Source organism: Ursus maritimus, unplaced genomic scaffold, assembly GCF_017311325.1.
Source record: "Ursus maritimus isolate PB19 unplaced genomic scaffold, ASM1731132v1 scaffold_2, whole genome shotgun sequence".
Classification (NCBI taxonomy): domain Eukaryota; kingdom Metazoa; phylum Chordata; class Mammalia; order Carnivora; family Ursidae; genus Ursus; species Ursus maritimus.
Window position 1 is genome coordinate 86,711,023 of NW_024424452.1, and position 24,782 is coordinate 86,735,804.

A 24,782-nucleotide genomic window follows, 5' to 3' on the forward strand; every position below is an offset into this window, starting at 1 on the left:
CAGAAATCAGTTTACAATAGTTTTCCATGTGATTGCTTAGTTCAGCCTAAGCAGCAGCACATGTGTGTATGAACACAGACCTCTGGTGTTGCTGTCTGTTATGCCTTTAAATAAAGGACATACAAGGAGATGCTGTCCTAGCTCCCCCAATTGTCTCTGCCTCCCTCATTGTTATATCCTGAATTCTTGAATTCTATCAGGAGACAAATGATAAGATATTGGTATCAAAACATGTTTACAACAACAACCTTCAGACACATTTATTTGTTCTTAAAGTCACTGAGTGCTACTAATAATCTCAATCAGTTCAGAAGGACAAAATATTAAAGAAAAATCAACAAATGGATCCTTTATAACCTCCGAGGGTTTTAAAAAATGTGATGTCAAATTAAGTATCTAAGAATTCAGGACTGAACAAACAGGAAGCAGGGGGAGCCATGCTCTAAACATCATTTTGACCACAATGTCAAAGTTTTATTTTAGTAATAATTATTTTAGGATTACTAGATGCATCGAAAGGAGAACACTCTGATTTTCAAGGAAAATACTTTTAATGTATTTTGAATAATTTATTTCATATAAATAAAGGACAGCAAATTAAATCATCCAGAAGGTTTCCACTAGCCTTCTTTCTCTTCCAATAAAAATTACAGTGCCCCCAGAAGTGTCTAATCCATATGAGCCTTCCTGGGAGTAATAATTACTACACCCTGGAATGCTCTCAGGAAGAATAGCAAGCAGGCTGAGAAACATACTGTCAACTGTTACAACAACCTCCCTTTATGTTCAGTTTTATATATTTAACAGAATAAAAATAAGCTAATTTAACTCACATACAAAGACCAAAGCTACCCTTCAGCTTTACAATAAGCCCTTAAACACCTCAACAGGACTCTTAAGAGCTGGCAACTTTCAAAGCTAAAGGAAAATTTGGATCTAGATGTAATGGAGTCTACCTGAGACTCTGGAACTCAGTCTAACCTGACCCATTAAAGAAATAATCCTTATAACACCTTTAACAATACCACAGTGAATAAACTCACCACCTCGGGCTGCTTTTTAAATGAGGGACAAACCACCGCTTGTGGCTGATTTTTGCCTCTCAGATAGAAATGAGAACCTCAGAAGTCTAGCAACACAAACAGCAGATTTTTGCAGAACTTCTAAAATCCTCCTCCTAAATGAAAAATCATGGTAAACTACTAATTACAAATCAATGATAATTTTTCTTATGCAAAGTATCTTCTTTTCACAATTCATTGCTAATCCACAAACTAAATCAGATAAAACAAATACAAAAATAGAACAATGACTATACAAAACAGCCCTAACTTACTATAGAAGGAAAAGAATGAAACAAGCAAACCTGTTGTGATCAGGACCCACTTGGGTGTACTTATATTCTCCTTGGATCTTTTCCTTTTGGAAATACTGGTTCAGACGAGCCTTAGCATTTTCTAATGTCCAGTTTCCATGAAGCCCAGCATTTAAATCCACTTCTTCTGACTCTAAAGTCTGTTGAATCAATGGTAATTAAATTTGGCTGCATTAATTTTAGTTTAGTTATGCATATTTAAGGTACAGAAATTTGTAACAATATCTTCTTTGTACCATCCTATATGCAAAAACTGTTTTTAATGCTTCTATTCCGAGACAAAATTGAGAATTAGTTTTTACTGCATCTGCTGATCCTATTGTATAAACAAGCTATTAGTTAATGTACTGTGTATTTAAATTATTTCCTAAGAAACCTTAACAAATTTTCTTGTGTTGGCTTTAATACTTTAAATATATTATTAGGTGGAAAAATAAGCTTTTCTAAGAAGACATTTTTGAGTGCTCACGAAATGAGGTTTACTAAGGTAATTACATTTCCTGTAAAACGGAGGACACATTCTACCACCAGAAAAATAATGTTTTGTTTCATAGGCAATTCTAGTGACCAGATTTAATGGGTAGCTTAGGTTTATGCTGTCTTGTGTGAACGAGCAGCCTCAAACAATGACTTAAAAGAATCACCAAATTAAGTTGTGAATATCTTAAATCTTGCAGTGAACCAAGTACTGATAATCCTGGGTATGTGACAAAGGGTGACATGATAGCCTTACCGCTTGTACTTCTTGTTCTTCCTTTCTTGAATAATAATCCTTCAAGTTGGCTCCTCGATCCCAGGTGGGCCCAGGAGGACCATAGCCAGAGGCTCCAATTCCAGAATTATTTTCTATAAGAAATGAAAATTATTATTCTCTTAAGGAATTGAACTGTAGGAAGATCCTAAGTATTTTAAAGAGTATTTTTAGATTTTGGCATTCTGTAACTACAAAGCCAAAGTTTCAATTATTTGGAAATGTGCCCCAAATCTTAATGACTTACTTGAAAAGTGTTTCATGATTGAAATATAGGTCTAAATTGATAATCCCAAGGCTGGTATGTAGAGGAGAGCTACTAGCAATGATCATAAGTGACTGACAATCTAGCATACATTTTCAGTTGATTAAACTTGGTAACTGATTAAATTTGTTCAAACTGCCTCTTTTTTTTTTTTTTTTTTTTTTGCTAAATATGACCTTGAGAGAAACCTGTTAGCACTAGTGATGGGGATAAGGAGAAGCTGAAAAGGTATAACAAAGTGCTGAATCTTGGTAAGAAAGCAGAGTAACTAAAGATACCTAATACTGCCTGATTATTAACTCTACTAAGTCTATGACATGCTTTTTAAAAAATTTATTCCTCACAACAATCTTATGAAAGAAATACTACTGTTATTCTCATTTCATAAATACCAGATCTAAGACTTAAGTAACTTGACCAAGATCCTAGTTAATCTATCCTATACTGGGGCAGACCAGTAGAAGTTTTTTTTTCCCCCTCTCAATTTTATTTATTTGACAAAGAGACAGAAAGACAGAGAGAGAGAAAGCAGGGGGAGGGGCAGAGGGAGAGGGAGAAGCTCAGCAAGGAGCCTGATGTGGGGCTCAATCCCAGGGTCCTGGGATCATGACCAGAGCTGAAGGCAGATGCTTAACCAACTGAGCCACCCAGGCGCCCCTAAAAGCTTTGATAATATACAGAATTCAGTAACACCTTGGATCCACAAGGTATAAGTCTACAATCTATTTGGTAGGAATGAGTTAGAAACAAGAAAGGGCAATAAATAAGACCCTTCAATCAAATGTTCTAGGCTGTGCAAAATCTATCCAGAAATAAAAATTAGTGGGGCGCCTGGGTGACACAGCGGTTAAGCGTCTGCCTTCGGCTCAGGGCGTGATCCCGGCGTTATGGGATCGAGCCCCACATCAGGCTCCTCTGCTGGGAGCCTGCTTCTTCCTCTCCCACTCCCCCTGCTTGTGTTCCCTCTCTCGCTGGCTGTCTCTATCTCTGTTAAATAAATAAATAAAATCTTTAAAAAAAAAAAAAGAAATAAAAATTAGTAGCTAATGAAAGCAAGGAATTAGCCTGTATCACACTTCGTAAGAGAAATCACGGGTGGTATTGGTAAATTTATGAAGGGCCTGGGTTGTCTCAACATTATGAATTCACTGTAGTTATCTTTCTATCCAAACGAGAAAAGAGAAGATCAAGAAGGATCATGTGTATCTTATCACGTCATACACACACACTCAAGTCCCTTACCTGCCTTAAGAGCCAAATGTGGAGGAAGAGGCCCTCCCATGGTTGTTGGTAAACCTCCACCCGTAGTTGCTGCGGTGTCAGGTATATCAGTAAGTGGGGGTGGAGGAGGTGCTACCTGCAAGAGGAAAAGTCAAGGCAGGGTCAGTATTTTACCCTCACAGGGACTAGTAAATTTTTTTATACTTAAAGGAGGCCCATGTGTCACCCCTTCCTAACTCCACAATATTAACATCTTTGTTTTCAATGTTTATAAAACTATTATGTTCTTGGTTGAAGCAGAAAAGAATAAACGTAGTAAAAATTACTCGTTAATTCTCCACAGGAGATTTTATATGTATTGTGTAAACAAATACAGTTTTTCCACAAAACGTGGGATCGGTTTATGGTATATAGTTAATTTTTTTCCACTTAGCAGCTTTATAAGTACATTCCACATTCAAGAAGTATCTGTTAGGAACCTTCTATAGAGTAGACACTGTTCTGGGTACTGAGGATAACATGAACAAAAAAAAAAGAGACAGCTGTTCTGTACTTAGAGCTATATTCAAATAGCTATATTCTAATTCTTACAGAGCTAAATAATGAATAAATACATAATATGTCAAGTATGATACAATACTATAGAAAAAAATGAAGCAGAAAAGAAAAACAGGGACTGTGGGAGATCACTATTTAAATAAAGTGAACTGGCAAAGCCACATTTATAAGTGAAAAGAGATAAGGAACAAGTGAGGAGAACAACAAAGAGTATGGGGAGGAGACATTTTCAGAGAATGTCACGTTCCAAGATGTAAAATATCTTATGTACATCTACTTTTTCTTTTAAAGATTTGAGAGAGAGCACGCTAGACCGAGTGCGTGCACGAGCAGGGGGGAGGGGCAGGGAGAGAGGGAGAAGCAGACGCCCGGCTCAGCAGGGAGCCTGAGGCAGGGCTCAATCGGAGGACCCTGGGATCATGACCTGAGCTGAAGGCAGACGCTGAGCCACCCAGGTGCCCCACATCTTCTAGTTCTTTAAAGATTAATAATTTACATTCATTTTAATGACTGACTACTCCATTGTATGGATGTAGTAGATATAACTAGCAATACCATGCTGATGAACATTTAGCTTGTAGCCAATCTTAAATTATAAAACAATACTGCCATAAACCCTTTGTACTTTGGCTTATTCTTCTCAGGTAAGATTTGCTTAAGTGAAATTCCTGGGTCAAAGGCATCAACTTTTTTTTTTTTTTTTTTAAGATTTTATTCATTTGTCAGAAAGAGAGAGAGTACAAGCAGCAGGAGCAGCAGGCAGAGGGAGAAGCAGGCTCCCTGCTGAACAGGGAGCCCGATGCAGGGTTCGATCCCAGGACCCTGGGATCATGACCTGAGCCGAAGATAGCTGCTTAATTAAGTGAGCCACCCAGGTGTCCCAGGATCAACATTTTAAAAAGCACCATAGTGCATTACTGAAAGGTTGGACTTCCATACATGCACCTGCACTATATATCTGACAATCTATTTTCTCACATCCTCTCCAATTCTAGGAATTACAGCAAGTGTTTTACATCTTTACCAATATTAGCTTAGTTTTTTGTTATAGCAACCTATTATTTTAATTTACAATTTTCTCTGCCTATTCTATCTGGATATTCACTGATCTCATTAATTTCTAAGGAGTTAACATTTCAGTGCTACTCACTTCACTCTTTCTCATACAAGTTGCAAATAATTTTTGTTGTCCTTTTCCTTTTTTCACTTTGTAAATGCTTACCACCCAAAAAGTTATTTTGTTTTTGTTTCTGTAATCAAATCTAGTTTCTGCCTGTGATATCCTCCATAAAATGGCCTTTCCTGTCCAAGACCTATTCAGCATTATTTTCATCTATTTCATTTTGGAGATAGTATCATGTAAATATAGTTACTATAATCTTACAATAATTAAAATTCTTTATTAATATATGGACCAGCTACTACTTCTAACTTATTAAAATTCTTCTTGGCTATTTGTCAACAATTATTTTTCCTAATTAATTTTTAAGATTTTATTTATTTATTTGAGAGAGTGAGCGAGAGAGAGAGAAGGTGCAGGGTGGAGGGAGAGGGAGAAGCAGACTCCTCGCTGAGCAGGGAGTCTGATGCGGGGCTCCATCCCAGGACCCTGGGATCCTGACCTGAGCTGAAGGCAGATGCTTGACCATCTGAGCCACCCAGGTGCCCCAAGAAAAAAATATTTTAAAGCAGCAAGACAGTTATATACAAGGGAAACCCCACAAGACTATTAGGGAATTTTTCACCAAAACTTTGGCAGCCAGTAGAGAATCGCATGATAGATTTAAAGTGCAAAAAATGAAACACTGTAGTAAGTATGACAACATATACATAAAACACTGGGGGGAAGAGGAGTAAAGAATGGGTTTGAACTTAAGTGACCATCAACTTAATATAGACTGCTATATGCAGAAGATGTTATACACAACCTAATGGTAGCCACAAACTGAAACCAACGAGTAGATATGCAAAGAATAGAGAGAAAGCAATCCAAGTATATCACAATCACAGAAGAAACCCAGCAAACCATGAAAGAAAGAGAAGAATCAGAGAATACTACAAAAACAACCACAAAACAAGTAAAAAAAAAAAATGGTGATAAATACATATCTATCACAATTACTTGGGCTCAATGTTCCAATCAAAAGAGGGTGACAGAGTGGCTTAAAAAACAAGACTCATATGCTGCCTATGAGAGACTCACTTCAGACTGAAAGACACCTGCAGACTTAAAGTGAAGGGATGAAGAAATATTTAGATGTAAAAAAAAAGCTGGGCTAGCAATATTTCTGTCAGACAAAACAGACTTTAAAACAGGCTTACCAAGAGACAAAGAAGGATACTATATAATAATAAAGGGCAAAATCCAACAATAAGATATAACAATTATAAATATTTATGCACCCAACATGGGAGCACCCAAATACTTAAAGCAGTTAATAATAAACGTAAAGGAAATAATTGATGGTGATACAATAACAGTAGGGGACTTTAACATACAACTTACATCAATGGACAGATCATCCACATACAAAATCAACAAGGATACAGCGGCTTTCAGTGACAAACTGAACCAGTTATTTTTTTTTTAAAGATTTTAATTATTTATTTGACAGAGAGAGAGTGTGTGTGTGTGCGCACAATTATGGCGAGTGCCAGGCAGAGGGAGAAGGAGAAACAGGCTACCCATGATGTGGGGCTCAAAGTCAGAACCCTGGGATCATGACCTGAGTGGAAGACAGATGCTTAAATGACTGAGCCACCTAGGCGCCCCTGGACCAGATAGATTTAACAGATATATTCTGAACATTCCACCTAAAACAGAATACACATTCTTTTCAAGTGCACACTGAACATTCTCCAGAATAGATCACATGTAAGGCCACAAAACAAGCCTCAACAAATACAAAAAGGTAGAAAGAAGTCACACCGTGCAAATTTTCTGACCAGATGCTATGAAACTAGAAATTAACCATAAGAAAAAATTTCGAAAGGCCACAAATACAGGGAGGTTAACACGCTACTAAACAATGAATGGATCAACCAAGAAATCAAAGAGATGAAAAAGTACATGGAAGAAAGTGAAAATGAAAACACAATGGTCCAAAACCTTTGAGATGCAGCAAAAGTGGTTCTAAGAGGGAAGGTTACAGCAATACAGGCCTACCTCAAGAAACAAGGTAAATCTCAAATAAACAACCTAATCCTACACTTACAGGAGCTAGAAAAAGAACAACAAAGAAAACCCAAACCAGAAGAAAAGAAATAAGATTAGAGCAGAAATTAATATAGAAAACCAAAAAAACAATAGAAGAGATCAATGCAATCAGATTCCTGTTCTTTGAAAAGGTGAACAAAATTGATACCTCTAGCCATACTTATAAAAAAAAAAACCAGACTCAAACATAATCACAAATTAAAGGAGATAAATAACAACCAACACCAGATACACAACTGTAATAGAGTATTATGAAAAAGTATATGCCAACAAAAAATTAGACAAACTGGAAAAAAACGGGTATAAATTCTATAAACATATAATCCACCAAAACTGAAGCAGGAAGAAATAGAAAATTTGAACAGACTGATTACCAGCAAGGAGACTGAATCAGTAATTAAAAAAAAAAAAAATCCCAACAAACAAAAGTCCAGGATCACATGGCTTCACAAGCAAAATCTACCATTTAAAGAAGTTAATACCTACTCTTCTCAAACTGTTCCAAAAATAGAAGGAAAACTTCCAAATTCATTCAACAGGCCAGTATCACCTTGACAGCAAAACCAGATAAATATATCACAAAAAAGGGAAAACTGAAGACCAATTACCTCTAATAAACATAGTTGCAAAAATCATCAACAAAATACTAGCAAACCAAATCCAATAATATATTAAAAAAATCATTCACGACTATAAAGTGAAATTTTTCCTGGGATGCAAGTGTGGTTCAATATTCACAAATCAACATGATACATGACCCCAATAAGAAAAGGATACAAACCATATGATCATTTCAACAGATGCAGAAAAGGCATCTGACAAAGTAAAACATCCATTCATGATAAAAACCCTCAACAAAGTAGGTCTAGAGGGAACATATCTCAACACAATAAAGCCATATATGAAAAACCCACAGCTAACATCATATTCACTGGTGAAAAACTGAGAGCTTTCCCCCTAAGGTCCGGAATAGGACAAGAATGTCCACTCTCACCACTTTTATTCAACACTGTACTGAAGACCTAGCCATAGCAATCAGACAAGAAGAAATAAAAAGGCATCTAGATTGGTAAGAAAGAAATCAAACTTTCACTCTTCGCAAATGACATGATAGAAAACCCTAAAGATTTCACCAAAAAACTTCTAGAACTGGTAAATGAGTTCAGAAAGATTGCAGGATACAAAATCAATATGCAGAAATCTGTTGCATTTCTGTACAATAATGAAGCAGCATCAAGAGAAATGAAGAAAGAAATCCCACTCACAATCACACCCAAAATTATAAGATACTTTGGAATAAACCTAACCAAAAAAGTGAAAGACTGGTACTCTGAAAACTATAAAATGCTGACGAAAGAAACTGAAGACACAAAGAAATGGATACTCCATGCTCACGGGTTGGAAGAACAAATATTAAAATGTCCACACTACCCAACGCAATCTACAGATTTAATCCAATCCCTACCAAAATACCATCAGCATTTTTCACAGAACTAGAACAATCTTAAAATTTATATGGAACCACAAAAGACCCCAATAGCCACAGCAATTTTGAAAAAGAAAAGGAAAGCTAGAGGTAGCAGCAGTAATCAAAAGAGCATGGTACTGGCACAAAAACAGACACATAGATCAACAGAACAGAAAACAAAACTGAGAAACCCACAATTATATGGTCAATTAATCTTTGACAAAGGAGACAAGAATATGCAATGGGAAAAAGATAGTCTCTTCAAAATGGTACTGGAAAAACTGGTCATGCAAAAGAATGAAACTGAGCCACGTTCTTACACCATATACAAAAATAAACTCAAAATGAATTAAAGACCTAAAGGTGAGGCCTGAGACCATAAAAATCCTAAAAGAGAGCACAAGCACTAATGTCTCTGACACTGGCTGGAGAAACATTCTTCTAGATATGTCTCCTGAGGCAAGAGAAATAAAAACAAAGTAAACTATTGGGACTACATCAAAATAAAAAGCTTCTGCACAGAAAAGGAAACAAAACTAAAAGGCAACCTAATGAATGAGAAGATATTTGCAAAGACTTCTCTGATAAACAGTATCAAAATATATAAAGAACCTATACAGGGGTGCCTAGGTGGCTCAGTCCTTAAGCGTCTGCCTTCGGCTCAGGGCGTGATCCCAGAGTCCTGGGATCGAGCCCCACATCAGGCTCCCCCACTGGGAGCCTGCCTCTTCCTTTCCCACTCCCCGTGCCTGTGTCCCCTCTCTCGCTGGCTGTCTCTCTCTCTGTCAAATAAATAAATAAAATCTTAAAAAAAAAAAAACTACATAATTCAACACCCCCCAAATAATCCCCAATTTAAAAATGGGCAGAAGTTGGGGCACCTGGTTGGCTCAGTCAGTTAAGCATCTGCCTAAGCTCAGGTCATGATCTCAGGGTCCTGGGATCTAGTACCACATCAGGCTCCCTGCTTAGCTGGGAGGCTGCTTCTCCCTCTCCCTCTGCGTCCCCACCCCTACCCTGGCTTCTGTGACCTCTCTCTCAAATAAATAAAATCTTTAAAAAATGGGCAAAAGACATGAAGACACATTTATTCAAAGACATACAGATAGCCAACAGACATATGAAAAGATGAGCACTCAACATCACTCACCATCAGGAAAATACAAATCAAAACCACAATATCACCTCACACCTATCAGAATGGCTAAAATAAAAAACACAAGAAACAGCAAGTGTTGGCAAAGATGTGGAGATGCACTGTCGGTGGGAACGTACATTGGGCATCCGTTGTGAAAACTAGCATGGAGGTTCCTCAAAACTTAAAAATACAAATACCATATGATCCAGTAACTCCGCTAGGGGGTATTTACACAAAGAACATGAAAGAATTTGAAAGAATATATGCATCTCTACGTTTACTGCAGAATTACTTACAACAACCAAATTATGGTAGTAGTCCTAGTGCACACTGATAGATGAATGGATAAAAAAGATGTGATATATATACACACACACACACACACACACACACACCAGAATATTATTCAGCCATAAAAAAAGAAATCTTGCCATTTGCAACAGCGTGGATGGATCTAGAGAGAATAATGCTAAGTGAAAGAAGTCAGAGAAAGATAAACACCATATGATTTCACTTATATATGGAATTTAAGAAATAAAACAAAGGAGCAAAGGATAAAAAGGGGAGGGACAAAACAAAAAAGACTTTTTTTTTTTTTTAAGATTTATTTAAGACAGAGAGAAAGCATGAGACAGAGAGAGACAGAAAGCACAATGGGCGGGTGAGGAAGGGCAGAGGGACATGGAGAAGCAGACGCCCTGCTGATCAGGGAGCCTGAGGTGGGGCTCAATCTCAGGACCCTGAGATCATGACCTGAGCTGAAGACAGACACTTAACTGACTGAGCCACTCAGCTGTCCCAAGAAACAGACTCTTAACTATAGAGAACCAACTGATGGTTACCAGAGGAGAGGGAGGTGGGGGGACGGGTGAAATAGGTGATGAGGTAAAGGAGTACACTTGACCACTGGGCGATGTATGGAAGTGTTGAATCATATTTTACAGCTGAAACGTTGTTAACTCTACTGGAATTAAAAAAGAAATAAGAGAGTATTAAAAGTGTGAGGTAATGCATAACCTTTGCTCCAAGGAAGATCTAGTGACCTGAAAAATTACCTACTACGTTAAGTGAAACAAACAGGTTACAAAATAGTATATGCAATACATATTCTATCAATTAAAATACACATGTAAGTATTGAAGCAAAAACAAATCTACTGGCAATAACATAGTTCATGCTGCCATTACAATTTGTATGTTTTGCAAAATTTCTGCAATATGCATTAAACACTATAAAAATGTTTAATTCTAGAAGAACTTATATAAATAATACGTCTAATTAATAAAACATGAGCTAATAAATAAATGAATAGACAATTCAAATGAAGAAAATTAGGAGTGCCTGGGTGGCTCAGTTGGTTAAGCGTCCAACTCTTGATTTCAGCTCAGGTCATGATCTCAGGGTTGTGAGATAGAGCCCTGTATCAGGCTCCACACTGGGCTTAAAGAGTCTCCCCCTCTGCCCCCTCACCCCACCCCACTTATGTGAACACATTCTCTCAAAAGGAAAAGAAAATTAGAAATAACGAACATCTAAAAGAAATATTCCATTTATTAAATAACTAAAGAAATGCATATTAAGTTTAACTTTTTTATCTCTTAAATTAGTCATTTTTTTAGGCTACCAAGGGTTCTGGTTGAGATAGTGATGTAGGAAGATCATGAACTTGCTTCCTCACACAGACACACTGAGTCTACAGCTACATATGGAACAGTTTCCTTTAAAAAAAGTAATCTAAAAGCTGAGTGATGACTACACACCAGGCAAAGATGGGAAAAAAACCACATCAAAACAGGTAGCAAAGGCTGGGGCAATCTTGCCATAAGCCCCATTCCAGGTGTGGCAACCCACAGCCAGGTGGGAACTTAACCTAGAACTCCTCCCTGATGAGCAAAGAGTTCAACCCTCAAGTTTTAAGACATACACTTGAAACAAGCCTCCAAAACACCTAATTTTAAAAACTGACAGAACTTATATTCCAAGACCCACAAGATGGGAGCAATCTGTAAAATGCCTCTTAAAGGGCTTGTGTGCTTGGGAGTCCCATCCCAGGGCCCAGCTCAGAAGCAGCCAACTGTGCCCAGACTTAAAGTGAAAAAGACAACTGCTTATATTAAAATCCTGTCCCAAGGGACAGGCATCTACTTTAATACACACATCTAGAAGTCTGCTGGAACACTACCGAGGAATGGAGACCAGTGGGTACTATCTTTGCATGCCTCAGAGCACAAGTATCTCCTAGAAAAGAACCTTTACATGTGTGTGGTGCCCAAATTTTTGTGGCTGCTGCACAGGGGATGCCTCTTCACCTGGCTCTGGAGGCCAGGGAAGCTTGTGCTCCCAGTCACAAAGGACTGTAATAATCAGCTCCTTTAGAAAGGAGCTCAAAAACCTCTCTGTGGCCCCAAATTTCATGACTGCTGCCAGGGGACACCTCTACTGTGCCTGGGTCAGGTGGCCAGTGCAGCTTACACTCCTGGGTCCCACAAGACTATAACCAATGGAGAAAGCATTCTTTTTCCATTAATTTTTTTTTTTTTGAGTATAGTCAACCCGTGATGTTACATTAGTTTCAGGTGTACAACAGTGATTTGACGTGTATATGTTATACCATGCTTACTGGAGATAGCTCTTAAACAGCTATAAACAGCTATCACACCCATGGCACAGAAGAGGCAACAGATACAGGAGCTGTCTTTCTGTGAGGGAGGCCTATCTTTAGCTAATCATCGTGACTGTGGCCTGAGGAGTAGGCTTCTAATTAAACAGGCATCTAGGGGCTGACTATAATCCTTTCCAGAGACCTTTGAGGGAAGGTGCTATCTCATTCTACTGCGTTCCAGAGTGCCAGTGTCTCCTGAAGGAAAGCTTTACATGTATCTGGTTTCTGCAGCTAACATCCAGGGATGCCCCTCAATCACCTGGCTCTGGTGGCCAGAGGGGCTTACATTCTTGCATCCCATGGGACTGTGTTAATTGGAGCAACAGTTCTTGGCAGGCTACCAACCCCAGGCACTGTACAGTGAGTGGACTGAGGCACACCCCCCGTCTTTCTGTGAAGGTCGCTTCGTTTGTCCTGAAGTGTCAGACAGAGGCAGGCTTCAGGTTTGCCACACGCTACCTATGTAACTACTCTGAAGGAATACTTGCCATGGATGTCATCTTGGTGATCCTCCTCTGGTTTGTTCCAGCTTATTGGTTATCTTCCAAAAAGGAGATTATACAATCATCTGGAGCCCAAATATTTGCATCTGCTGCCCAGGGAACACTTCTAGATTATCTGGCTCTGGTGGCCAGCAGGGCTTATGCTTTTGGCACCTCAAAACTACATATATATTCATATACTTTTAAAAGCTGCTGCCTGAGGGTCTGGCTTCTAGCCTGCCTGAATCTAGGTGCTGAGATCCTACCCTTTGCGACACTGAGTGACCTTAGCACAGCCTCAACTACTAGGAGCTATTAAAAATACAACAGATCTTCCTGGACAAGCACAGAGGTTTAAGAAACAACCAAGAGCTGGGGCAGGGCTGAATGAGAAAGCTCACCTCCTACATAAGGCCACTCCTTTAAGACTTAGGAGAAGTAGTTTCATCTGCTGTACAGAAACCAACATAGGCAGGGGCGCCTGGGTGGCACAGCAGTTAAGCGTCTGCCTTCGGCTCAGGGCGTGATCCTGGCGTTGCGGGATTGAGCCCCACATCAGGCTCTTCCGCTATGAGCCTGCTTCTTCCTCTCCCACTCCCCCTGCTTGTGTTCCCTCTCTCGCTGGCTGTCTCTATCTCTGTCGAATAAATAAATAAAATCTTTAAAAAAAAAAAAAAAAAACCAACATAGGCAAAATGAAACAGGAATATGTTCCAAATGAAAGAACCAGATAAAACCTTAATGAAATGGAACTATGCTAATTTATCTGATAAAGACTTTAAACTAATGGTCATAAAGATGCTCACCAAACTGGGGAGAAGAATATATGAACACAGAACTTCAACAAAAAGATGGAAAATATGAGAAAGTACCAATTAGAGAAGACACAGCTGAAAAATACAGTAACTGAACTGAGAAGTAACACTAGAGGGGTTAAACAGCAGACCAGATGGAAAAGAAGAAAGGATCAGTTAACTCAAAGCCAAGGAAGTAGAACTCACCCAAAAAGAGCAGCAAAAAGAAAAAAAGGTGAAAAAATGAAAACATCAATGGACTAATATTCGTATCACTGGGTTTCAAGAAGGAGGAAAGAGAGAGAGAGAAGGGGCAGAAATTTTATTTGAAGAAAAAAAGGGCTAAAAACTTTCCTAACCTGGGGAAGGAAACAGACAACCAGATCCAGGAAGCCCAGAGGATTACAAGTAAGATGAATGCAAAGAAACCTAAACCAAGACACATTATAATTAAAATGTCAAAAGGTAAAGCAAGGAGAGAATAAAAAGCAGCAAAAGAGAAATATCTCATTACACACATGGGAACCCCCATCCATGAGCAGATTTTTCAGTGGAAACTTAGTGGGCCAGAAGGGAGTAGAATGATATATTCAAAGTGCAGGGAAAAAAATTCTGAAGCAAGAATTTATGTACCTGGCAAAGTCATCATTCAGAACTGAAGGAGAGAGAAATAGTTCCCCAGACAAGCAAATGCTAGAATAATTCATCACCACTAAACCTGCCTTATGAGAAATGTTAAAAGGACTTCCTGGGCCCCCTGGGTGGCTCAGTAAGTGTCTGCCTTTCGCTCAGGTCATGATCCCAGAGTCCTGGGATCGAGCTTTGCATTGGGCTCCCTGCCTAGTAGGTAGCCTGCTTTTTCCTATCGCTCTGCTGCTCCCCTTGCTTGTGCTCACGCACTCTCTCAAATAAATATTAAAAAAATGTTTTTTAAAAAGGACTTCTTTAAACTATTAAGAAAGGGCACTTATTGGTAACAAGAAATATGAAAGAATCTCACTAGAAAAATTAACATATAATAAAAGATTACTTATAAAACTAATACGAAGGTTAAACAAGAAAAATAGCAAAAAATAACTATGATTATAATAATTAAAGGATACACAAAATAAAAAAATGTAAAATATTATATCAAAAATATAAAACGTGGTGGTGAGGGGAGTAAAAATGTTAGCTTTAGAACTCAAGTTACTGACTCAAAATATTATCGATATATGCTGCTATATGTAAGTGTAATCGTGATTACAAAGCAAAAATCTGAAATACACAGAAGAAAAAGGAGTATGAGCATACCATTAAAGAAAATCCTCAAACCACAAAGATAGCAAGGAACAAATAGAATCTAGAGAAATAACTAGAGAACAATGAACAGAATGGCAATAAGCACACGCCAATCAATAATTACTTTAAACTGTAAATGGACTAAATTCTCCAATTAAAAAACAGAGTGGCTGAATGGATTAAATAACATGAACCGCCTATATGCTGCCTATGAGATACAATTTATTTTTTAGTAGGCAAAGAACTTTATTAACCTTGTTTCAAACTTCTCCCAGGCTTCTTCAGCTTAATTAGCTACAAAGAATGAACTGTGTATAAGCAAAAACTGAAAAGAGCTATGGCGCCCTAGGCGCCTGGCCTTAAAAATATTAGAGATCTAGATTTTATCAGATCCACGAACAAAATTTTAAAAAGCAGTCGTAATATAAAATAGCATCTTCCAGTAACTTCTTCAAGTTTTATCTTCTTCAGAAGTTGACTCAATTCAGTTTGCTTTATTCTTAGAAGCTTCATCAAAATTCTCCGTAAGATCTGGATCTTCATCCTCCTCCTCCTCTCTGATAGCAAGTGGTGCTTTTACATCCATATATTGTTTGGGCAGAGCTTCAGTCCATCTTCTTAAAGGAGTCAAACTGTCTCCACTAAGTTGGTTTAAGATACTGGGTAGCATTTCTGTCAGCTGCTTTGTTTTTTTCTTAGAATGACCTGTGATGGTTATTATTAAAGTGTTCGCACTGCCAGGGATGCCTGAACTTTAGGGTTGTTAAAATGGATCACTGTCCCTTGGTTTGTGAACACATTCACTTTTTCAATACCAGAGGTATCGTTTATCCCTAACTTCTTTAAAGAGAACTGAAGTTTTCTATCATCTGCTGTAGCCATTCCATGAACCACCTTCTTGGTAAGCAGTTCCTTTTCCACCAACGCACACGTGCGCTTGCACTTTGGAAAGTTTCTCCTGGTTCATGGTTGTTTCTTTCATCTTGTTGGAACGGAAACGGGACCACATGAGGGAATAGGGTTGGCACTCAAGAGGTCCCAGGTGGACCAGCTGAAATTAGGTACACACACGTGGGGATGCAAGATGGCAGCCAGAGGGAGACCAGAAGTGATCCAAGAGATACACTTTAGATGGAAGTACACACAGACTGAAAGTGAAGGGACAGAAAAAGACATTCTGTGCAATGGAAATAAACATTTCCATTCGTCTGGGGTAGCAACCAGATAACAGACTTTGTTTTTTGTTTGTTTTGTGTGTGTGTGTGTGTGTGTGTGTATAGTAAACTTTGAAACAAAGAGTGTAATAAGAGACAAAGAAGGGCATTTCCTAATGATGAAGAGCTCAATCCAACAAAAGGATATAGCATTTGTAAATATTTAGGCACCCAACACAGAAGCACCAAAATATATAAAAAACAAATATTAACAGACACAGAAGAGAAACAGATAACAACTACAACTATAGTAAGGAACTTTAATACCCCACTTACGTCAATTGATAGTCATCCAGACAGAAATCAGTAAGGAAACACTGGATTTAAATGACTTGTTAGAGCAGATGGACAGGTATTTATAGAACACCGCTAAATAAAGTGAAATAATCACACATTTATTTTGCCTTCCCTGTCTAAACTCTAACTCAGGGTGACTAAATTATTGATTAAAGAAGTTTCTTGTTATAGAAGTATTCCAGATCAAAACCAAAGGAAACTACTAATGAAATAAATCCACACAGTGATCATAAACCACTGCTCATACCACAATATTACATGCCTCCTCCTGATAGAACAGTATTTTCTTGTTCTTGCCCCTCCCCTCCAAATCTGAATCTAATCAAGTCTCTAGATCTAACCAATTATGGGAAACAGAGAGGCAGAGAAATGTTTTATGATACCACAGAGATGTAATCCAGAAATTCTGAACTGTGGGAAAATAAAGAATAAATGACGTGCTTTCTTCAACAAATTGCAGAGAAAAGTGAGAAAGAGGGTAAGAGAATCAAGTGATTAAAAGAGATATTAATCGCTTGCTATATAAATATGACATCATTTGGAGCATGATTTAAACAAAATGTAAAAAATGGATTTGTGAAACAGGAAAATTTGAATACTAACTGGATATTTGAGGACATTAAGAAACAATTCTTAAAATTTTTTAGATTTGATAATGGAATTGTTATTGTGTTTTTTAGAAGGATTATCTTTAAGATATACAAACTGAAATAGTAACAGATGAATGACAGGATGTCTAAAATATACTTCAAAATAATCTGAAGAAACTAGAAAAAGACTAGAGATGAATGATGACTGGCCACATTGTAAAGTATTGCAACTGGATTATGAAAATATGGGCTCACAGTATTATTCTTACTTCTGTACACATTTGAAATTTCCACAATAAAAACATTTTAAAGTATCCTCCGCACTCAGAAACAGGTCACTTTTGGCAAGAGCAATTTGTGGAATGAAAGGGCAAATGCTAGATGAGGTAAGTGACATGACCAAGGATCTCGCAGGGATGAGGAGATGAGATAAAGATGGTAGCTTAAAGTAGAGATTGGTTTGTTATATGATGCTTTTCCAAATTCGCCCATTCATCATTCATTCATTCAACCAAAACAAACAAACAAACAAAAAAAACCCCACCTTCAAGTGCCTGCTGTATAGGCCAGAACTATGCTAACATTGTGGAAACAGCAAATGAAGTCAAAACAAAACCCAGGGCACATGGGTGGCTCAGTTGGTGAAGCGTCTGCCTTCGGCTCAGGTCTAGGTCTCAAGAGTCCTGGGATTGTGCCCAGCGAGCTCTGGGTTCTCTGCTCAGTGGGGAGTCTGCTTCTCCCTCTCTCTCTGCCTCAATCATGCTCTTTCTCTCTCTAATAAATAAACTCTTAAAAAAACAAAAAACCTGCTCTTATGAACTTTTATTCTTATATGAAAGCCTGGGGAAAAATGAGGTTAGAAAAGGCTTTATCACACTCAGTACAACTGACATTTTGGGCAGAACAATTCTTTGTTGTAGGAGGCTATCTTACGCATTGTAGGATGTTTAGTAGCATCCCTGGCCTCCATATATTATAGGTTAGTATTGCTGACACTCCCTTCCAGTTGTAACAAAAATGACTCCACACATTGCCAAACATCCCTGAGACAAAATCACCTCTGAGCGGAGAAGCACTGGGTTAGAAGTTAGTAAGTGCTACTAAGAAAAATAAAAGGGGATAAGAAATACCAGGGTAAAGGTAGCAATGGATTTACAACTTTGACAAGGATGGCTGGGAAAGAGCACTCAAGGCAGAAAGAATAGTTACATACAAAAGTCTTGAGGTAGAAAGGTGTTGGCACATTGAGAAATGGCAAGAAAGCCAGTGTAGCTGGAACAGAGGAAGTTAGGGGGAAAGTGGCAAATGCACAGACTAGATTGACCTTTCTGCAAATAATAACATGAAATCTAGGGGGGAAAATATACAAAAAAACCTGCCCCAAAAACCCCAAAGTCCCCCACAATTATATGCAAGCACTAAAAAGTGAACAAAAGCTGGAAGATTATGGAGGTGACTCAAAATGAGAAAGTAAGGAATAGCCAAGGTTGTAATTCCAGTCTATTATAGCTTTTAGCCTAAGGGAAGACCATGTGAGACAATTAAAACTCCAAAAGAAAACCCAGTCTTTTGGGCCTGAACAATCAGAGAATATGAGCTTGGGGAAACGAACGCTGCTAGAAAATGAGGAGGCAATCCTGGAAAGAAAAGAAGGAAGAACCTCAGTTTCTGTGTATAAACTCTGCCCAAATCACTGGCTAACACCCAAACAACACATGTACAAGACAAACTCCAAGCTGCCTAGCAAGGATCAGAAAACTGAAATGAGATTTGAGCTGTTACCCAAAAAATAGTTTCTGCTGTAGGAGTCCAACCAAACAAATTGCATGACAGTAAACAAAATCAGTAATCTTTCAACAAAAAATGTAACATTATTTAGGGTCTCTACAACATAATTATCACAGTGCCCAAGATATAATCCAAAATTACTTGACATACAGACAAAAAGGTGAGAAAATACAATCAACAGAACCCAACCTGAGATGACCCAGATGTCAGATTTAGTAGACAAGAATTTTAAAGCTGTTGTAACTATGCTCAATGACATAAAGAAAATTCACATTTGTATTATGAACACATGCTTATAATGAATGAAACAGTAAGAAATGCCACCAGAGAAAGAAAATCTCTTTAAAAAACAACAACAACAAAATCTGTTAATTCTGGAAAAGACAAAGACAATATATGAAGTAAAATTCACTGGATGGACTGACAACAGCAAAAGGGAGTTGACAGAGAACAGTCCGTGAACTTGAAGATAATCAGTAGAAGTCATCCAATGTGAAGAACAGAAAGAAAGAAAAAAAGGAAAGAGCCTCAGGGAGCTTTGGGATAATACACAAAAGTTTAACATATGAGTCCCCAAAGGAGAAAAGAACAAATGAGGCAAAAAAAAAATTTTTTTTGAAAAAATAACAGCAAAAGATTCCCCAAATTTGGTAAAGGACATAAATGTACAGATTCAAGAATCTCAGCAAATTCCAAGCAGGGTAAGTACAAAGAAAACCACACCTAGTCACATCATAGTCAAACCGCTGGAAACCAAGAAAAAAATAAATGCAACCACAGAAAATAACACATTACATATAGGGGGAAATGATTTGATTATAACTGACTTCTCATCAGATAACAATGGAAGAAAAGAGGTGCTGAAAGAAAAGGAAACTGGAACACCAGAATTCTACATTTAGTGAAAATATGCAAGACAGAACGCAAAACGAAAACATTTTCACATAAAAGAAAATTAAGAAGAATCTGTCACCAGCAGACCTACACTTTAAGAGCAAGAGGCTAAAAGATACAGAACAGGTCATAACAGATGGAGCAAATGCCAATGTTCCAAATATTTGAAAGATATTTGCAGCATTCTTTTCATAGCCGGAAAGAATCTCCAAGATCATCTTATCCAATCCCTTTATTTTGCAGATGGGCCAACCAATTGCAATTACCTAGTGGTACAATATACTACTAGAGAGTAAGTCTCCTGACTTCTGGGTCAAAGCAATGGAAGGAAATAAAATATTTATATCAACCTTTATAAATAAGTCAAAATACAAACACAGTGAAAATGAACTGTTAAAATTGATACAGATATTATTCCTAAAGGTTTTATAAAAACTGAATCTTTCATTTAAGTTACCTTGGTTATTAACTTAATTTATAATGTGAATCTTTTATATTGTTAAGAATTCCTCTATCTTTGTGAAAACTCAGCTTTTCATTTTTTAATTAAATGGAGATAAAGTTTATTTCTTAAAAACAATACTAAAAAGGAGAGTCTGTTGCATACTTACACAATATATTGAAGTAATCATGGTATCAGAAACACAAGAATGATATGTCATTGCATAAAACAGAATTTTCTCTCTGCTGTAATAAGGAATTGTCAATGGGAGTAAACACTGTCTTAAAGTATTTCTGATTTTTATACTCTTTAAAATATTATCTTTGGAAGTACATAGAACACAACAGGCTCTTAAAATTAGTTTATGAATGAATGAAATATATAAAACCACAAGAGACACAGATTAAAGGAATTTCCCAAGCCCACAATTCACGTACATAATCAGAATAAAATCAGAATTTTCAGGAACTCATCCCAGGGCTCTGAGAAAATAAGATTCCAAGGTTCACTAAGGAACACATTAATATATTTGAAAACATCACTGAAAATCATCACCCTGTGTCTCTGTATGTAACAGGTTGGCATTACCTTACCACATACATGCTAAGTGCTGGGCCTGCCTAAGTACTTACCCCAACAGCTGGGACTTCTTCACTCTTTACTTCATTTATCCGAACCAAATAGTTAACAAAATCTCTGGCAGCATTGCTCTGTGCATCTTTTTTATTGGTGGAATTGCCCATGCCAATGTAATTATAACCTTCCACTCGAACCTTGAACAGTCAAGAAAAAGTGTATTAGAAGAGACTGACCTGGGTAATCCTGGGACTTAAAAAATACATAACTCAATAGTCCATTAAGAAATAACAGTTAAATGTTGAAGATATGCTCTATAAAAATACTGAAAATAACACATCTAAGAAAATTTATAAGTTGACTTATGAAAAAGCTTGAATTGTGTTGTCCAGTGATAAACTAATCTAAAAACAATATTAATTTATGTGGCTCAGACAGTCTCTTCTTCTGTAACAGGATGTTCCACATTAAAATTTGATTTTATAAGCCCCCCCCAGAACAAACTCCCCACTTGTATTTATTTTAAGCAATTTGACTTGAAGCAATTGCTCTACTTTATACAGGAATTAGTAAAACTCGCAAACAGCTGATCCACCTTTTTTAATCTGTACTACTGGTACTGTGGAAGCTGAGGAAGATACATGTTCTAACGAGAATAATTTACCTATCAGATTGTTTTAGAAGTAATGCTCACTTGAAAATGATTTATAATGAAACAAAATAGCAAGCAACCGACAATAAAGAACATACAACACACTACTGTTTCCAAACAGAAAACATTGTCCTCTTAACAGCAAAATAAGTGTCAAAAAATCACATAAATGCAACTATATTCTCTAGTACCTCACACATGAATTTTTGCCTGTTTTTGTTCCCCACTGCTCTAATTTCATAGGATGGGGTCATCTTCCTTTTGCCACACCAGGCATACAGAAAATTTTTAACATCACCCATGATTCAACTGTCTTCTTTAGACCTAAGAAAACAAAAGTTAAACTGCGTTATTTATAAGAGCAAACACTACAAGTGACAAATAACTGGAATTAACTGAAAATTTAGGTTAAACACAGGATATCCTATCATGCTGCTATTAAAATTGCTTATGACAAAATTTTAATGACATAATTGGAAGGCCTATGACATGTTACACAAAAAAGCAGGATACAAAACTAAACGATTTGAATTATATAAAAGTATATATGCATAAATCAAGACTAAAAAAGAAATATCCCTCAAAATGGTTATCTTTGGGTGACTACAAGTGATTTTTGACCTTTTTTTTTTTTCTTTGAGAGAGGAAGAGAAAGAATCTTAAGCAGACTCCATACACAGCATGGAGCCTGATGCAGGGCTTGATCTCACAACCCTGAGATCATGACCTAGGCCGACATCAAGAGCTGGATACTTCCCAAGTCAGCCACCCAGGTACCCCTGACCTTTTCTTAAAAACACTTTATGTGACGTGCCTGGATGGCTCAGCCAGTTGAGTGGCTGATTCTGGATTTCAGCTGGGTCATGATCTCAAGGTCCTGGGATTGAGCCTAGTGTCAGGCTCCGCCTCTGGGCTAGGAGGAGAGTCTGCTTGAAGATTCTCTTTCCCTCTGCCTCTCCCCTCCACGTGTGCGCCCTCTCTCAAATGAATAAATCTTAAAAAAAAAAAAAAAATTTCATGCAACATCCTACTTTTTACAATAGGCACCTTATGTGTTAACTCAATCCTCAAACAATGGGAGATAAAATTATATGGTAAATACTATTATCGTCTCTCTACAGAGGAAGAAACAAGGGCATAGAAAGTTTAAGTAACTTTTCCAAGTCACCCACTGTGGAGGCATAAATTCAAACTCAAACTACTATATTAAGAAATGGTCATCAATCATTTTGTGTGAAATTCAAAGAGTTTACTCTCATTCTGAGGTGTCTCCTAACAGACTGTCCTCAAAGCTGTAGGCAATATATTACACTACTAAGTCCAAATACACTATTTAGACTAGAAACACTAATCTGTTAAGTACCAAATCTCTCATTTAGGCCTTGTAATTCATTAAAATTTGAGGATATTAAGTTTTCTTGATGTACACCATACCATACGTGTTGGCACTCTCCCTCTAATCTAGTTTATAAATATACCAAAAGATACAGAGCCTGTGAGTTTAAAATCTGAATCTAAATTAAAAGCAAGATACCTGAAGGGTGCCTGGGTGGCTCAGTCAGTTAAGCCTGATTTCTTGATTTCGGCTGGGGTCATGATCTCAGGGTCGTGGGATCAAGCCCTGTAGTTAGGCTCCATGCTCAATGGGGAGTCTGCTGGAGATTCTCTTTCCCTCTCCCTCTACTCCTCCCCACCGCACAAACATGCCCTCTCTCTTTCTCTCTCTCTCAAAATAAAAAATACATCTTTAAAAAAAAAGGCAAGATATCTAAGACCAAATTTAGATCCAGAAAAAATATGCAAAAAAATTAGTTTGCTGTGAGAAGAAACCCTTTTACTAGCATTAAGCCTTTACCTTCTGTTCAGTGCATTTTGTTAGCACCTAAATCTAACATCCTAAAACTGGACCCCAGTATCAACTTATTCTGTAGTCACAGTCTAACCCTGGGCAAATCCTGTTAACTGAAAAGCTGTGGAAAGCTCATGTCTATCTGTAAATTCAACCCCTGAATAATTAAAAAAACAAGACCTCAGGGTAAATGAGTACCATGAAATATGAAGGACTATACTATCAAATTCCTTCCTTCCTAGGCAGTCTCATCTAACTCCATTATATTCAGTATCAACTATAGGCTAATGATGCCCAAATATATATTGAAAACTTAGTCTTTTCTCTTTAAGCTCCAAAATCAAATTCATCCAACTGCAGCACTAATGTGCAAATGTTAACCTGACACCTCAGTAGAAACAGAATTTAAGTTTCCTCCCCAAACCTGCTCCTTCTTCCCCCAGTCCGACTGTTTCCATCTCCGGAAATGGCACTGCCATCTACCAAGTTACTCCTGTCACAACTTGGGAGTCATACGCTCCCTCGAGATCCTCCACAGCCATCTTTTGAAGCGCCAGGCAGTAACCTTATAAGATCATCTACATGAACTATTTTCCTTAACCCTTACAATAATTATACTGATAAGACTATTAGTATTCGCCCCCTTTAGGGATGAATAAACTGAGACAAAGAACACTTTGCCCCAGAGAAGACAGAGCTCTTAACTGGGAGACCCACAATTCCAAGCCAGGTAGTCTGACTCCTGGACCTACACGCAATTCTGCCTCCAAAACATGTTTCCAATCCATTCGCTTCTCTTCATCCCCTGCCACCACTACCGCACACCTGCCGTACAGCAATAACGTTCTAGATCTACAGATCTAGATCCCGGTTTCCACTCTGGCCACCCAAAAACCAGGAACATGGCCTTCTTTGTTTCTTTCCAATGTCTGCTCTCAAGCGCTGACTAATCCTTCCTTAGCTCTGCAATTCTGCTTTTCCACCGCATCTTCAGAGCTGACGCGTTCTCGACCTCAGCTCCAAAGTCTACCTCCTCCGAAACGCTTTCCCTTGCCACCCCAGTGAAACTAGAATTCTCCCTTGGCAATCTTCATTTCCTCAATCTTTTTACTGAAACCTGCAGACGTTTCGTTTTTCTGTTGCCTCACCACCACCGAAACCTCCATGCGGAGGGGGGAGGGGCTGTGCCCCCACGTGTTTACGGCTCCGCCACCATGGCCGCAGGACAGCGCCCGGTCTTTGTTGGCGGAATGAATGGATGAAGGGCC

General features: G+C 37.9%; 1 protein-coding gene and 1 pseudogene across 1 annotated transcript in view; both read right to left on the reverse strand.

Annotated features, from left to right (window-relative positions):
• Positions 1 to 24,782, reverse strand: part of DHX9 (DExH-box helicase 9) — a 56,626-nt gene that overhangs the window by 31,359 nt on the left and 485 nt on the right. Inside the window, exons 2-6 of the mRNA XM_008701114.2 lie at positions 21,857 to 21,989; positions 21,070 to 21,210; positions 3,634 to 3,748; positions 2,109 to 2,221; positions 1,367 to 1,515 (exon numbers count right to left, since the gene is read on the reverse strand). Of these exons, the coding sequence (XP_008699336.1) occupies positions 1,367 to 1,515; positions 2,109 to 2,221; positions 3,634 to 3,748; positions 21,070 to 21,210; positions 21,857 to 21,967 (629 nt within the window). The 5' untranslated portion in view covers positions 21,968 to 21,989. The remainder of the gene's footprint in view (positions 1 to 1,366; positions 1,516 to 2,108; positions 2,222 to 3,633; positions 3,749 to 21,069; positions 21,211 to 21,856; positions 21,990 to 24,782) is intronic.
• Positions 15,480 to 17,296, reverse strand: LOC103672416 (annotated as a pseudogene).